Here is a 13,155-nt window from a genome sequence, read left to right as displayed (position 1 = left end):
AATGTCAGCTAGGCCTTGGCCTAGCCTCTGGTATGGCCCAGATGTGCCCCCGTCAAGGTGATTTGGGGGCTGTTACTGCTACTGTCCTTTTCAGCCTGAGCTTCAATGTCTTTCTGTCCCGCCCACAGAGGACTCATGTGTGCAGTCCCTTAAGCAGAGGTGGCTGCCCCCACCAGACTGGTTAGGCTTCTCTCCCAGGAGGCCAGCTTCCCATCCGTCTTCCAGACCGCCTGCTCAGGGAGGCAGGACTTGTGCCATTCATTTGGCACTGCGCACAGCTAGCCTCAGGCCGCAAGCTCTCCCATTTACCCACTGAAGGGCCTTGAGCCCATCAAGCTCCAAGCCTCTGTTGGCATATCTATAAAAGTCCATGTAATAATAGCACGGCGGTCGTGAATGAGACCACAGGTAATGGAGACCCAGTACCTGGCTAACAACCCAGCTCTCCGTAGTGTTGCGAATCTGTATCCAGTTCCTGAGTCCCCTGGAAAAGACACCCCTCTTCAAGGACCAGAACAATGTGTTAGGCATCCTTATATCCCTCATCCTGAGCTCACTGCTCTAAATAGAGAAGGCTTTCAAAAGTCAGCCACTCACTTAGCAACTCTGCCGTCATACTTTGAAGGCCTTTTCTGGACCAGGTCCTGTTGTTGGGTGCCCTGGGCATCCAGCTAAACAGAGTATCACACTCTCACTTTCCTCGACAAGCTCTGAGTAGACAGACAGATGGCTACAGCAGCAAGTGAGAACAGTAATGTGGTTGGCACTGAGACGGATATCTGCAGGACCACATGGTTCCCTCTGGTCCTGGCCAGTGCCCTCCTGGAAAAGAGCCTGGGCGGGGTACCTGCCGTTGTCGATGGGAGGGGGCTCCAGCATCAGGGCTGTGGGCGGGTACCTTTTGCTCATTGCCCCTGCTGAAAATGGCTGGGATGAGCCTGGGGCAGGGGGAGGTGTGTGCGCCCTCTGCCTGACACAGGACATGCCCGGTTCCTGACAATGCTCGGCTGTTCCTGTCTGGGGCTGCGGAAGGTCTGCACTTGAGGGTTGTAATTCAGGCTGATGTGTAAATGCTTGGGGACGGGCAGGGGAGGAAGATTGAGTGTCTCTAATGAGAAGCATTTCCCCATGCCGGCCCGAGACCAGAAGCCTGGACTGAAGGGCCTGCTAGCAGCCAGGGCTCTCTGCTCTGGGCTTGGGGTCTGTGCCCCAGCCAGGATGAAGATGTAGGGCTTCTCTGGGTGGGCCTCGTTGGGGCAGAGGAGCCTTAGCAAAGGGACACTGAGCCTAGCGACTCTTAAATTTGGGATTGCAGGTGGGGCCACTAACCAACCATTGCCTTTCCCAGAAGGGGTGAGCATCGCCCCATCCTGGCTTTGGGGGAACCTGGGACCTAGGCTGAGGGCTGGGGTCACCTTCGGAATGAGGCCAGAGGCAGGGACATCTGAAGACCTGGGCACTGCGTCTTAGAGGTGAGACGCCTAGGGTATGGAGGAGGAGGGGAGGACGGGAGGATGATTAATGGGAAGCAGGTGGAAGAGCTGCCTGTGTCCCAGCCAGGGGACAGGCTGGCTGGGATGGCCCAGTCAGTGGGAGAAACCATCAGCTCACAGATAATCCCAGGGAACAGGCTCCGGGATGCCCATTCGTATTCATTATGTGTGAAGTAGGCGGTTGTAAAGTTAGCTTTCTCTTCATTTAGCTGTCACTGGACAGAAAAATATGAGCTGTGGGCAGATGCCCCTGGATGAGAGCCAGTAGCTGGTCTCTGGCCTCCCCGTGCCCCCTCCCCCTCCCCCCCAGGGCCTCCCTCCCTCACAGTTTGCTCCCAGCCTCTGCCTGCCTCTCCCACTCTTCCTGTACGATCTCTGGCTTAGCTTTACTGTCTTCCCTAGTCTGTCTCTTTCCCACTTGTGCTTCCTTTGCTTTCATAGATCCTTTCCCCCCACCCCCTGCCAGCCCCCAAGCTGTGTGAGAGAGGGAGTCGTGTTTTCCTTGACCATTGGTCTGTCTCTGACACCCAGGGAAATGCCTGGCACAAACTGGGCCTTCAATAAATATCTGTAGAACAAACTAGTCTTTCTGCATTTCTCTGACTTTGTGACACAGAAGTCCAAAATCTTGCAGGTCACTCCTTGGGTGAAGAAACTTCTAGGGCAGTCGTCTTAGCTCTGAGTTAGAAATTAAGGTTTGAGCCCCAGCTCCTTGTCGGCTCTCTGTGTGAAGGGGGCTGTGTTTGTCGGAGGTGCCGGGGCTGCATCTCCCTACCACTCGGACTCTCGGGGCTCCCACCTGGACCTCAGAGCCAGCATCAGTACAGAGAGGAGAGAAATCACCAGAAGCCAGGACCTCACATGAAGGGAAGGGAAGGTAGACCAGTTTCTCCTGAGGGATGCTTGACCCTGGCCACAGTGACGGTCTTGGCAGGAAAACCTGACCTGGGGGCCGTGCTCCCTCTCTGGGAAGAAGCACAGCTCTGGTGTCTGTGTGCTGGGGCTTCTGTGGGCCTGGAAGAGGAGGCACGGAGCGGGTGCCAGGCTGTCAGCTGAGGCTGAGCTCCTGAGCAATGTGGTTGTGTTTACCGGGAGGGTGGGAGGACCAGGCCTGCTTTTTTCCTGCTTTCCCAGCCATGGAGATAAGGCAGAAAGAAAGTGGGGATGAAGGATAGAACGGCTAATACTCTGAAACCACAAGAAAGAGTCCTGGCTTTCGTCTCTGTCCCGAAGCTCAGACTTGCTCCTGGGGCATCTGGGAGCAAGAGGCTGCCCCACCCCCACTGCTCTGGGGTTCTGGCCCGGGGGAGCTCCTGGTTCTCAGTGGGCTCCCCTGTCTTTCATTCTACCTCCCTTCCTCCTTCAGTTCAGCCACAAGCTTGTTTCCACTTTCCCACTGCCCTTCTACCCTCAGGCCCTGATCGTCCCTTTCCCTTTGACTTTAAAGTGGGCTCTTCCTGCCACCCGCACACACCAGCTGAAGCTACAGAGATCCTGGGTGGGGATCCTGGGGAGGGGGCCATGTATCAGCCTTGGGGCTCTGTTACAGCCTACCTTCCCCTTGCCCCCAGGATCCTGGCTGGCCCCTCAGGGGGACCTGGCCGAGCCCGAACCCTGGGCACGGACCAGCTCTAGTGTAACCAAGTGCCAAACCCCGAGGATGCACAGTCACCTGGTCTAAAAAACATTGCCATCTTTATTATTATGCTGGGCAGCACACTTTTTTTTTTCTTTTTTTTTCTTTTTTTTTTTTTTTACAAAAGTTGGGGTTGAGATCTCAGGGGCTTTGAACCTGTGGAAATCTGTTTTATTCTTACCAATATCCAATGAATAAACCAAGGAAGGCTGCTCTGGCCTGATCCCCATAGAAGAGAATCCAAATATTTGGTGGAATTTCTGCCCCTTTGTGGGGATTGGGGGAGGGGCACAGTGCGGGAGTAAGGGTCGGCCAGCGCCAAAGGAGGCTTCGGACACCTTTGACACCCACCTGACTGCTGGCTTCCAGGCCCTTGTGAGCTCCAGACGTAGAGCGCTCGCCCCCTGGTGGTTGGAGGGAGAAGCAAGGCTGGCCCTAGATGGTCCTGTAAGACTGGTTTCCCCTAAGTCACAAAGAGCTGCTCCTGGTTCAACTCGAGTCCTCCTCCTTTTATTTTACAGGGTTCCCTGAATGAGGAGCCAATTCAGCCATTTCAGCTGGAGGGATGACTGTTAAACTTGGACAAAATCTGAAGGAAGCAGGGTGGTGTCTTTTTTCCTCCCTCCAGTGCAGAGTTGGATGAAGGCACCCAATGTGTCATAGGAAGAATCCTACCTGCCTTGAAGCCCCCTTTCTCCTGGGCAGCCCCGTCTTATTCTAAGAGGAAAAAAAACTCTAGCTTATTCCCTGCGGGAGGCTGAGGATCCCAGCTGCTCTGCCTGGGCCTCCAAGAACCATCTGGGATTTGGAGGCAGAGGTGTGTCCTCTCTGGCTCCCATGCTGGGGTGGGGTGGGCGCAGCTGGGAACAGACAGGGGATGGGCAGCTTAGTCTGTATGTCCATGCAGCCGATCACGTGGTCCAGTTCAGTAGGCTGGGTGGCTCCTTGGATTTCACCCTGAGCGAGATGAGGCTTGGAGACTTATAGTCGCCATCTGGGGAAGACTCAAAGCTGTGGGCCCCCAGGGGAGGGGAAAAGCCATGGATGGAGTAGATGCCAGGGTGGGCTCCAGGGGAGGCCGGCACCCCCATGAAGCCAGCCACATTCCCATGAGAGTGGGAGTATGGAGACATGCACGGGGAGGGTATGCCCTCTGGAGACACGAGGCAAGGTCCCGCGGGGCTCCCTGACCCTGGACTGGGCCACAGGGAGTTCTGCAGCTGGAAAGAGAAGGGGGCCCATGAGTCAGTAGCCCGGGGGCTGCCTCCCTTACTGAGGGTTCTGCCTTTGCTCCTAGGGCTCCAGAAACCTATCAGCAAAGCTCCACTTGGGCCAGTTCTAGAATCTGCTCCCTCCTACCCCCAACACTCAAAATGGCATACTCAGGAGACCTCTGCCACTGCTCCTCCAAATGAGGTTCTCTTCATTCTATAGGCCCCATTCATGAGCCAGAAAAGCCCCCGTTTACAGAGGAGAAGTGACTTCCCCATGGCCACACAAAGCCCTAACGCTGCTTCCAGTCTCCCTGGGGCCAGCGCTTTCCCACGGGACATGGCTGGGCCCTGAGTCAGGGGAAGAGGGGTCTCACCTGGGGGTGGCTGTCTGTTCGGGGCAACACAGAGATGTCATAGGGAGATGGGAAGGGGTTCCGCCCCTCCTGGGTCTTCCCGTAGCGCTCTCGCTTCCGCCACTTAGCTCTGCGGTTCTGGAACCAGACCTGGGGGACAGAGGGGAGAGGCCCAGGGAGTACCCAAGCAGCCCTGCGGAATAGAGCCTGCTGGGGAGAGAGCTGATGACGTGTCCTCCTTCTGGGTTGGGGGTCCAGCTCCTGGCCGGAGGGCCCTGAGCTTCAGGAACTTGCTCCCATGGCCAGGGGAAGGCCCACATTCAGACGGGTGTTACTGGTCCCTTGGGCCATCCCCTACCCCCAGTCACCAGGCTGAGTCACTGTCTCAGTTCTCCAGCCTGGTTGTGTCACTAGGGGTATGGTGGGATTTGTGGCCTCAGAGGCCTGGGCACTTCCTAGGTGTACCAGTGCACAGTGCCCCATTTTTCCCAGCCTGCCCAGAGCCCTGCCCCTCTCCATAGCCTCATGTCTGACTAGACAATAACACTTGATTCTTCCTCATTGCCTCCCACCCCAGCTCACCTCTGAGACAATCTGCTACCTTGCTACTCAGGCTTCCCCTGCCTGGGCTGTCCCCCCTCACCCTTGTGCCACAAATACACACGTACATTTCCACTGGGCCTGTGTTAATGCCGGGCCTCTCTCTTGTACTTACCACACCCTGTTATGGTTATCCGTTTTGTAATCTGTGTTTCTCAGTCATTTGTGAGCTCTTGGCAGGTGAGGGTGGACTGGGTACTGTGCACCTCTGTGTCTGTATCTGTGATGAATTTTCCATTTGGCATATGCCCTATGACTTTCATTTATGTGTGCCAGGGCATGCCTTTTGTATTTCTATCATTCACCAAACACTTTGTGTGTCAGGCTCTGGGCTAGACGTCGGCAATATCAAAACGAAACCAAACCATCCTCTTGCTTTTCAGGGATCTAGCTGGGAGCCACGACAAAAGAGGCTGTGTGTGTGCGCACGCCTGCATGCATGCCGTGAATGTAACCTCGCCCCAGCCCCTCACACTCCATGATCCCCTCACACACCTATTCATGCAGGTGGGTGAAGCCACGACAGTGAAGAAGGAAGCTCGGCACACCTCCAGCCCCCTAACCTCCAGATACAGAGGTCCCAGAGCTGGGGCAAGGTCAGGGCCAGACCAGCCCACCGGCTCAGCTGCCTGGCCTCGCATTCTCCACTCTTCCTCCCCTGCAGGCAGATGAAGGAGTCGAGCTGGTGAACCTGACTGCTCTACTGGGAATCCTTCCCCATCATCCCGTTGTCTCCAGAGGCCCCACTGTGGACGTCCACCTGCACTCTGGCTGTGCCCTCTGGATTGTCCTTGTGCCTGTTGCTGTCCATGGGGCAGGGCCTACGGGGAGATGTCACATTCCCGTCAGAGAAAAGAGCCCTACTCTAGGGTCTCGCCCTCAGGAAGCTTTGGGACTATATCTGGGAGCCTTGTGGCCACACTCGAGACCCCCTCAGGGTTGAAAAGGCCTGGAAGAGGAGGGGTGTGTGCTCTGCTTCTCGGAGGCAGTTCCACAGCGACAGTGATTCAGACCCCACCATAGAGGCTTGGTGAGGGCCTGGAGACTCCATGTTCCGATGTCTCTGGCTCATGGACTCTTATGGGCTCTTGTGAATGTTTGGTCTCTCACCCTATGGCCTTGGGCCCCGGGGAACCCTGGGAAGACAGTTCTAAGAGTCAGTTTGGGGGAGGACCCAGGAGAGAAGGGGAAATGGCCCAAGCCCCTCTGGTCCGGCCCTGAATCCAGCTGTAGGGGCCTCTCGGGCCTCTTGGTGGACTGGCCTGCAGGTCCCCACATTCTACCATAGCAGGGCCCTACCCCAGTACCTTCAGGCAGAGTCTCTCGGGAGGCTCCATACAGAGTGTGCTAAGTGTGAGCTTTGTTCCTATCGAGTCTCCTCTGTGGTGGGAGAGAGAATGTCCTCGGCCTACAGGAGACCCCCTCTCACTGAGAAGCCCAATCCCACTCCTCTCCCAGCTCCCAGGGAGCCTGCCATGCATCACGCCAGTTCAAAACGAGGCAGCAACCGTCTTCCTCTTGGGCCAGGCTTTTACTGAAGCCTCCGTTCCCACCCCCACCCCCTCCTTTCCACCTTCATGTTCTTTGTCACTTTCAACATGTCTTGGACTGTCCCCTGTTCCTAGCATCCTCCATCCCCTCGCACCCCGCTGCTTGAAGCTGGCCACAGCCCCATCCAAGCAGCCATGGGGCCTCTGCTGGGGAGTTTGTCCAGTGGGAAGGGGTCCCCAGCTAGGCTCTCCCGGCCAGGGCCTGGGAGCTGGCTGGTCTGACCATCGCTGGCTCAAGATGGCTCTGAGCCTCACTGAGCCCGAGACCCCTCAGCAGGGACCCTCTAACCTCAGGAGCAGCCCTGATATGTGTTCAGCATTTCATGGCATCCAAAATGCTGTCACATCTGCAGTCCTCAAAATCTCCCTAAGTAGGGAAAGTGAGACTGGGCGATCCCATGGCATGCCCCCCATCACCTGGTGAGCTAGAAAATGGTAGAGCTGGACTCCCACACAGGTCTCTTGACTCCAAGAGGCTACCACCCCCATGAGGCATTGGCCTGAACTTAGACTGCAGGCCTGTGGCTGCAGCAGAGCTGGGCATGGAGGGGGAGCCCAGGCCTGGCAGGCACCTGGGAAAGGCAGCTCTGTGTGGCACTAGCGGCTGCATCTCCATGGCCAGGCCCATGGTTAGGGGTGGGGGGGTAGAGGCAGCCAGAGAGGCTCATGTCCGAGTGCCCTCACCTGTACCCGGGCCTCGGTGAGGTCCGTGCGCAGAGCCAGCTGCTCCCGGGCATACACATCAGGGTAGTGGGTTTTCTGGAAGACTTTCTCCAGCTCCTCCAACTGGAATGTGCTGAAGGTCGTGCGGTTACGGCGTTTCTTGCTCTTGTTCTTGGCCAACTCCATGGAGTCAGGGAGTCCCGGGGACAGAGGGACACGCAGGCTGGCCAGACAAGGGCCAGGGGAGCCTTGCAGGTTAGAGGGCCCGTCCCTGGGGCCCCCTCGGCAGTCCAAGGGCAGCTGGGGAAAACTGGCAGCTTTGGAGGCCTTCTCCTCAGCTGCAATGGAAAACACAAAAAGGAGGATGGAAACCGAACCAGGGGGTTTTGTGGGTGGACTGGGGGAGGGGGAAGAACTTCGATGCTTTAGTCCCCGCCTCCCCCTTCCTTTCTCTTCCCTCATCCCAGCAGCCACCCTCCATGGGAGCCTGGCATTTGGGAGGCCTGCTTGCTGAGCCTCCAGCTGGGGAGGGGACCCTCAGGGACCATGTGCTCTGTGGTCTGGGCGGATCTGCTGGGGCCAGAGGAGGCTTCATTTCAGGAAAGTGCTTTGTGGTGTCTCCCACGGGGTGTGGAGGTGCCAGGATTGGCGCCATGGCAGGGCCTGGCGCAGAGGCAGGGGGAGGCGGTGAGGGTGGGGTGGTCCGCCCCCGCCAGGAAGTGCCTCCTTGTCCCTGACTGCGGGCCCCTGTTCTCAAGTCTTCATGCCCACACATCAGGTCCCAGGTCCAGGCCGGCAACGGACAGGGACACTCAAGTCACCCACCATTGGCTGGTCCAGCTATGCCTCATTCTCTGGACCCCAAGTCTCAGGGCAATGTCAAATCCCCCAGCCCTAGGGTCCAAAGGGCAAGATGGGATAAAGAAGCTTCCAGAAGGATAGTCTCATGCTTCTGAAAACTGTGATGTTTGGGCAAGGACTTGAGCTGCAGCATTAGAGAGGCAGGAGATAGGCTATGCTCAGAGAAAGAGAGATGGGACCAGGGCCAAAACAGGATTCAGCCCCCAACTCCATCATTCTGGTTACTGTCTGCTCTCCCACTTCTCAGCAGTTTCTGTTGGCTCTCCATTGCCCTTGATTAGCAAGGGGGGGTGGTCCTTGACTGCAGCAGCTGCCAGCAGCCCCACTCTGACATGCCAGCCCTCACTCAGGAAGCACGGTGGGGCCCTGTCACAACCCAGGCATGGTGAAAAATAGGTCACTTCTGATGCTCCGCCCTCTCCTCTGGTGAGGCCCCCCAGCAGCGCTGCCATGAAATCTCTCCTTGACAGTCCTCCCATTGGGAGGCCAGGAACGCTGCCACAGAGACGCCCCACTGACTCACACAGCCCTGCCCTGCCCTGGCCCATTCCTGGCAGGGGCCTGGGCCCCAGCAAGCCCAGCAAGCTGGCAGCAGGATGCAATTTCTTCCTTGGGACTTGGTGTCAGGATCACAGCTGTCATGAGGGAAGGAGGGGACCAAGGAGATGGGCTTCTTGGGTTCTGGCTCCCTGGCTGCCTTATGGAGGACAAGTGGGGCAAGGTCCCCTTCAGTTGCTGGGAAGGTGGTGGGTGACCCCCAGGACCACACGGGCTGGGCAGTAGGTTCCATGTTGTGGGGGCCTGGCCTTGAAGCTGCCCAGGTATCAGGTTCACAACTCAGGTGCAGCCGCGGGGAGAAAGCGCTCCTGCCACGGACTTCCATTCTCAGCCAACATGTTTTGGTTCTAGAGGGAGCTGCACTTCCACTGAGGAATAAGGACTCATGGAGGCTGGGCCAAATAACTGAAAATGGTCAGGGAGACTGGAGGACTAGCAGTTTAGGGGGCACCCCACATATAACAGCTTTGAGAGGTAGGCGCTTGGAGTTCTGGGTTCAGAGTGAGGTCCTGCTGGACTCCAGGGGAAAAAGGGTGACAGGGGCTCAGGGACGGGGGCCAGGGGAGCACTGACGTCACTGTAGAGGGCTCCCCAAAGCTCTGAGGCCTGCCCAGCTGGCTCTTGAGCCTGTAGCGTCTGTCCTAACAGGATCTTCCCAGAGGAAGTGACGAGCTCTGGGCTCTGAGCTACCCAAGTTAGAGACACAGATGCAGCAGGACTTTTCAGAATAGCCGCTGAAAAGGGGGACTTTGCCACCTTCCCAAGGGACCTAAGGGATGAGAGCACTTCTCCCCTCCTCATTGCCATTGCCCTGAAACCTCCATCTGCCTGGAGGGCTCCAGAGAGAACCAGGCATCCACCCCTCCTTGGGGGAGAAGGGGCACACCTCACAGAATACCTTCTGAAGAGCAAAGCCCAGTGTTTTGGTGGAGGTGGCTGTGGCCATGGCCGTGGAGAAGTCGAGGTGCAATCAGTGAAGAGCAGCGGTGGAGAAGAGAAAGGAAAAGCAGAAATTTGGGAAGCCAGCAGTTTGAATCTGAGCTTGTAAAGAGAAAGGTGCATGCACGCCACTGCTCCCCACACTTTCAAGGTGTGTGCGGGCTGTGTATAGGGTTCACGTGCACCTGGTGGGGACACCGTTTGGTTACCGGGGAGTGCTCATGATGGAGACCGGTGTCCCTCCTGGGGCTCAGCACCAAGTGCCCACAGCCTGCAGGACCGCAGCACCGCAGCAGAAGTCTGTTGGGCCTGGAAGACAGGAGCCCGGAGCGAAACCTCTAAGGCAGCAACGGTGCTCCGTCCCTAATTCGGCTCTCATGCCCGCTGCTCGCCCCCACCCTGGGGGCCGCCTGGACCCCTGCTAGCAGCGGTCTCAAAGCCAAGGCGGCAGCGCCTGAGCAGGACCGCTTGAGACGCCAACCGGGAGCCCTCTCTCGAGGCAGAGCGCGTCCTCTGAGGCCGCAAGGCCAACCATCCGGCTTTGTAGCTTCCGTGGGAGCCTTCGTGCGAGCCGCCATTTCCCATGCGATCCGCAGAGCTCGCCAAGGCCTCTTGAAGCTCAGGCTGATGGCCTGAAGCCCCGATGGACAAGCGCGCCGAACGCGGAAGGCCAGCGGGGCCCTGGCGCTCTCCCTAGTGTATCCAGCTTCCGCGTAAGGGCCTTAGCCTAGGACGAATGATTTGGAATCCTCGAGATCTGCAGTCGGTCCAATGAGCACGGCCCTCCGTTTACTCAGGTCGGGGCCTCCGAGGCGGTGGGCGCATTCCCAGGTCAGAGAACCGAGCCGGGGCACCTGGACGGCCGCCGGCGAACCAAAAACGAACTGCCGGGCCCTGCTCCGGCCCCCGGAGCAGCCGCGCGCCCCGCGCTCCAAGGGTGCCCAGGCCAGGGTCGAGGGCAGGGCCGAGCGCTCTCCGCCAAGGGTGCGGCGAAGAGTGGGAGAGAAGCGCCAGACTCTGGAGCGCGCGACTGCCCGGCCTCGGCGAAGATCGCGCCGCAGATGGGGCGCAGCTGCGCGCTCACTGGACTGAACTGGAAACGCTCGCAGCCCGTCACTTTAGACGCCGGGAAGTAAGGTGGATTCCTGCCTTGCCACCACTTCCCACCTCGTAGACTGTGCAGCCCTAGTGTTCCCCGGGGCGGTCCCTCCCCAGCAGCCCCGCTCCGCCGCAGGGACGCAAGCCGCCCGCGCCCGCCGAGTTCCGGCCTGGGGCACCCGGGAGGCGCGCGGCGGCCGAGGACTCAGGCTCAGCTGGCACCCGCTGCGCCTGTTTTTCGTTTGGCCTGTCGTCCGCTCAACTCGAATCGTCAGTTTTCTTCTACCACTTGATCTCGTTTTGCTGTCTTCTGCTCTTTGAGGTTGTCCCTCCCCTTTCATTTTTTTTCCTGCTTCTACTCTGTTCGTCTTTTCCCTCCTCCTCCATTTACCCGCTTCGTTCGATCGTTCGATCCTCCGCTTGCTTTTTCTTCTCTTTCCGTTCGCTCTCCGTGTATTTCTTAACGTTCTGCCTTGCTTGTCGACCGTCGTTGACCTCTCCTCGCCTCTCTCTTCCATGGTCTTGTTCAGTGTTCCCTCTTTTTGGTGGTTGTTAATACTCTTCGGTTTTACTTCCATGCATTTCGTTGTTGACACCCCCGCCGTCGCTGGGCCGGTCCCCCCACGCCCCGCCACTCGTCCAGCTACAACACTCTCCTCAGTTTGCCAGTCCTAGCGTCCCCGCAGTGCGTGCGGGACCTGGCGCGCCCAGCAGGGTCGCTGGCCCGCGGGGTGGGTCTTGCCCGACGCGCGCGCGCCCAGCCAGGCCGGGTACCTGTCCCCAGCGGTGCTCCTGGCGCTGCGCGGCCGCCGCCGTCTGGCTGGGATCAGAGGAGCCAGGCCAACTGCTTCTCATTAAGTCCCAACTGTGGTTTTTATCAGGAGAGCCTCTTTCAAAGGGCACAGACACGGAGCTCCGCGGACTCGCTCATTTCCTCCGCTGACCCCCACACACCTCCCCGCCCTCCCCTACACATTCCCATTGCCCTGGCTGAGCGAAGGCCTGAGCTGCCTGGCCACTCCGTGGAGACCCGCGAGGCGGGTAGGGGCCGATCTCAGAGGCTCCAACTCTGGGCCTAAGGTGCGGGTTGCGGCAGCGCAGATGGGCGGGCGCCCAGACTCCTACAGGTCAGTCGGTGCAGCGGGTGGCGGCGGGCCTGTGTTGCCGGCCCCGGCATTCAGGCTTGTTCTCGGTCCATCTGGCCTGGGCGCATGGGGCACCGGCCCCGGAGCCCGAGGAGCCCAGGGGATAGGCCCGCCGGGCTACTCTCGACGGCCCCAGCGGTGACGATCCGGTGCGAGGAAGCCAAGGCTGCGAGAAGGGCGGCCGTCCCCGTGCATAACGACGGGCGAGGCCAGGTTGGTCTGAGAAATAAGAACACGGTTATTCCGTACTGAGAACCGCCCAGGCACTGCGGAAACAGCCGTGGCCGCGCCGCCGAGAGCCTACCGCGCAGGCAGCGCCTTCCCTTCGGAGGCTGGGCCTGGAAGGAGAAGGCAGCAGAGGCCGGGCCGCAGCCCCTAGTGCCCTGTTTGGCCATTCTAGGTCCGGGCCCAAGCTCAGGGCCCTGAACGGACGCCAGACACAAAAGCCGAGCTTCTCTCCCCGCATCGGGACCAAGGGCTCAGTGTAGGGCCCAGGCTCTGGGCCCGGTCCCGGCCTCTGAGTCAGTGGCAGTTCCGGGCCAACTCCGGCCAAGCGGGTTTCTCCTTCCCGCCTCAGGTCGCCTTCGGGCCTGGCTGGGCCGGGGGCCGTCGCAGCTTAACCCTGGAGCAACCGCCCCCTCCCCTTCCCGCCACCAGAGGCTTGAGTGGCCCTGCCTGCCGCACCGCGCTGGCTTTGCCCGGCCTGGACCAGCGCCGGTGGGGCTTCTGAGGGACCCGTGGCGACGACGGGTTAGCGGGTCAAAAAAGTTGAGAGCGGGGCGAGTGGGCGAAGGAAGCGGAGAGGCCCGGGCGGGCCGGGAAGGATGGGAGGGCTGGTCGGGGCTGAGCGCTACGCCCGCGCCGCGCGTTACCTTCCGTGGGGCCCTCGTAGAAGTGGCTGCCGTTGAGCGCCGGTCCGGGCCCGAGGTCCTGCAGGTACTTCGCGGGCGGCTTGGCCGGCTCTGGGAGGTAGGGCTCCAGGGGCCCGCAGGCCGGAAAACGGGTCAGGCGCGGGCCGCGGGGCGGCGCGGGGTGCAGGTGGGGC

The 13,155-nt window shown here is 59.5% G+C and overlaps 1 protein-coding gene across 1 annotated transcript; it reads right to left on the bottom strand.

The window, feature by feature from the left end:
• Nucleotides 1-3,200: 3,200 nt before the first annotated feature.
• Nucleotides 3,201-13,151, bottom strand: ALX3 (ALX homeobox 3; the record flags this gene model as incomplete). The annotated part of the gene is made up of 4 exons (XM_029945791.1): nt 3,201-4,349; nt 4,718-4,846; nt 7,531-7,847; nt 12,983-13,151. Coding segments are annotated over 4 exons (924 nt in total), but the record flags the coding sequence as incomplete, so codon positions are not given.
• Nucleotides 13,152-13,155: the final 4 nt, after the last annotated feature.

This window comes from Suricata suricatta, chromosome 8 (genome assembly GCF_006229205.1).
Source record: "Suricata suricatta isolate VVHF042 chromosome 8, meerkat_22Aug2017_6uvM2_HiC, whole genome shotgun sequence".
Taxonomy (NCBI): Eukaryota; Metazoa; Chordata; class Mammalia; order Carnivora; family Herpestidae; genus Suricata; species Suricata suricatta.
This window is presented reverse-complemented; position numbering and strand designations above follow the sequence as displayed.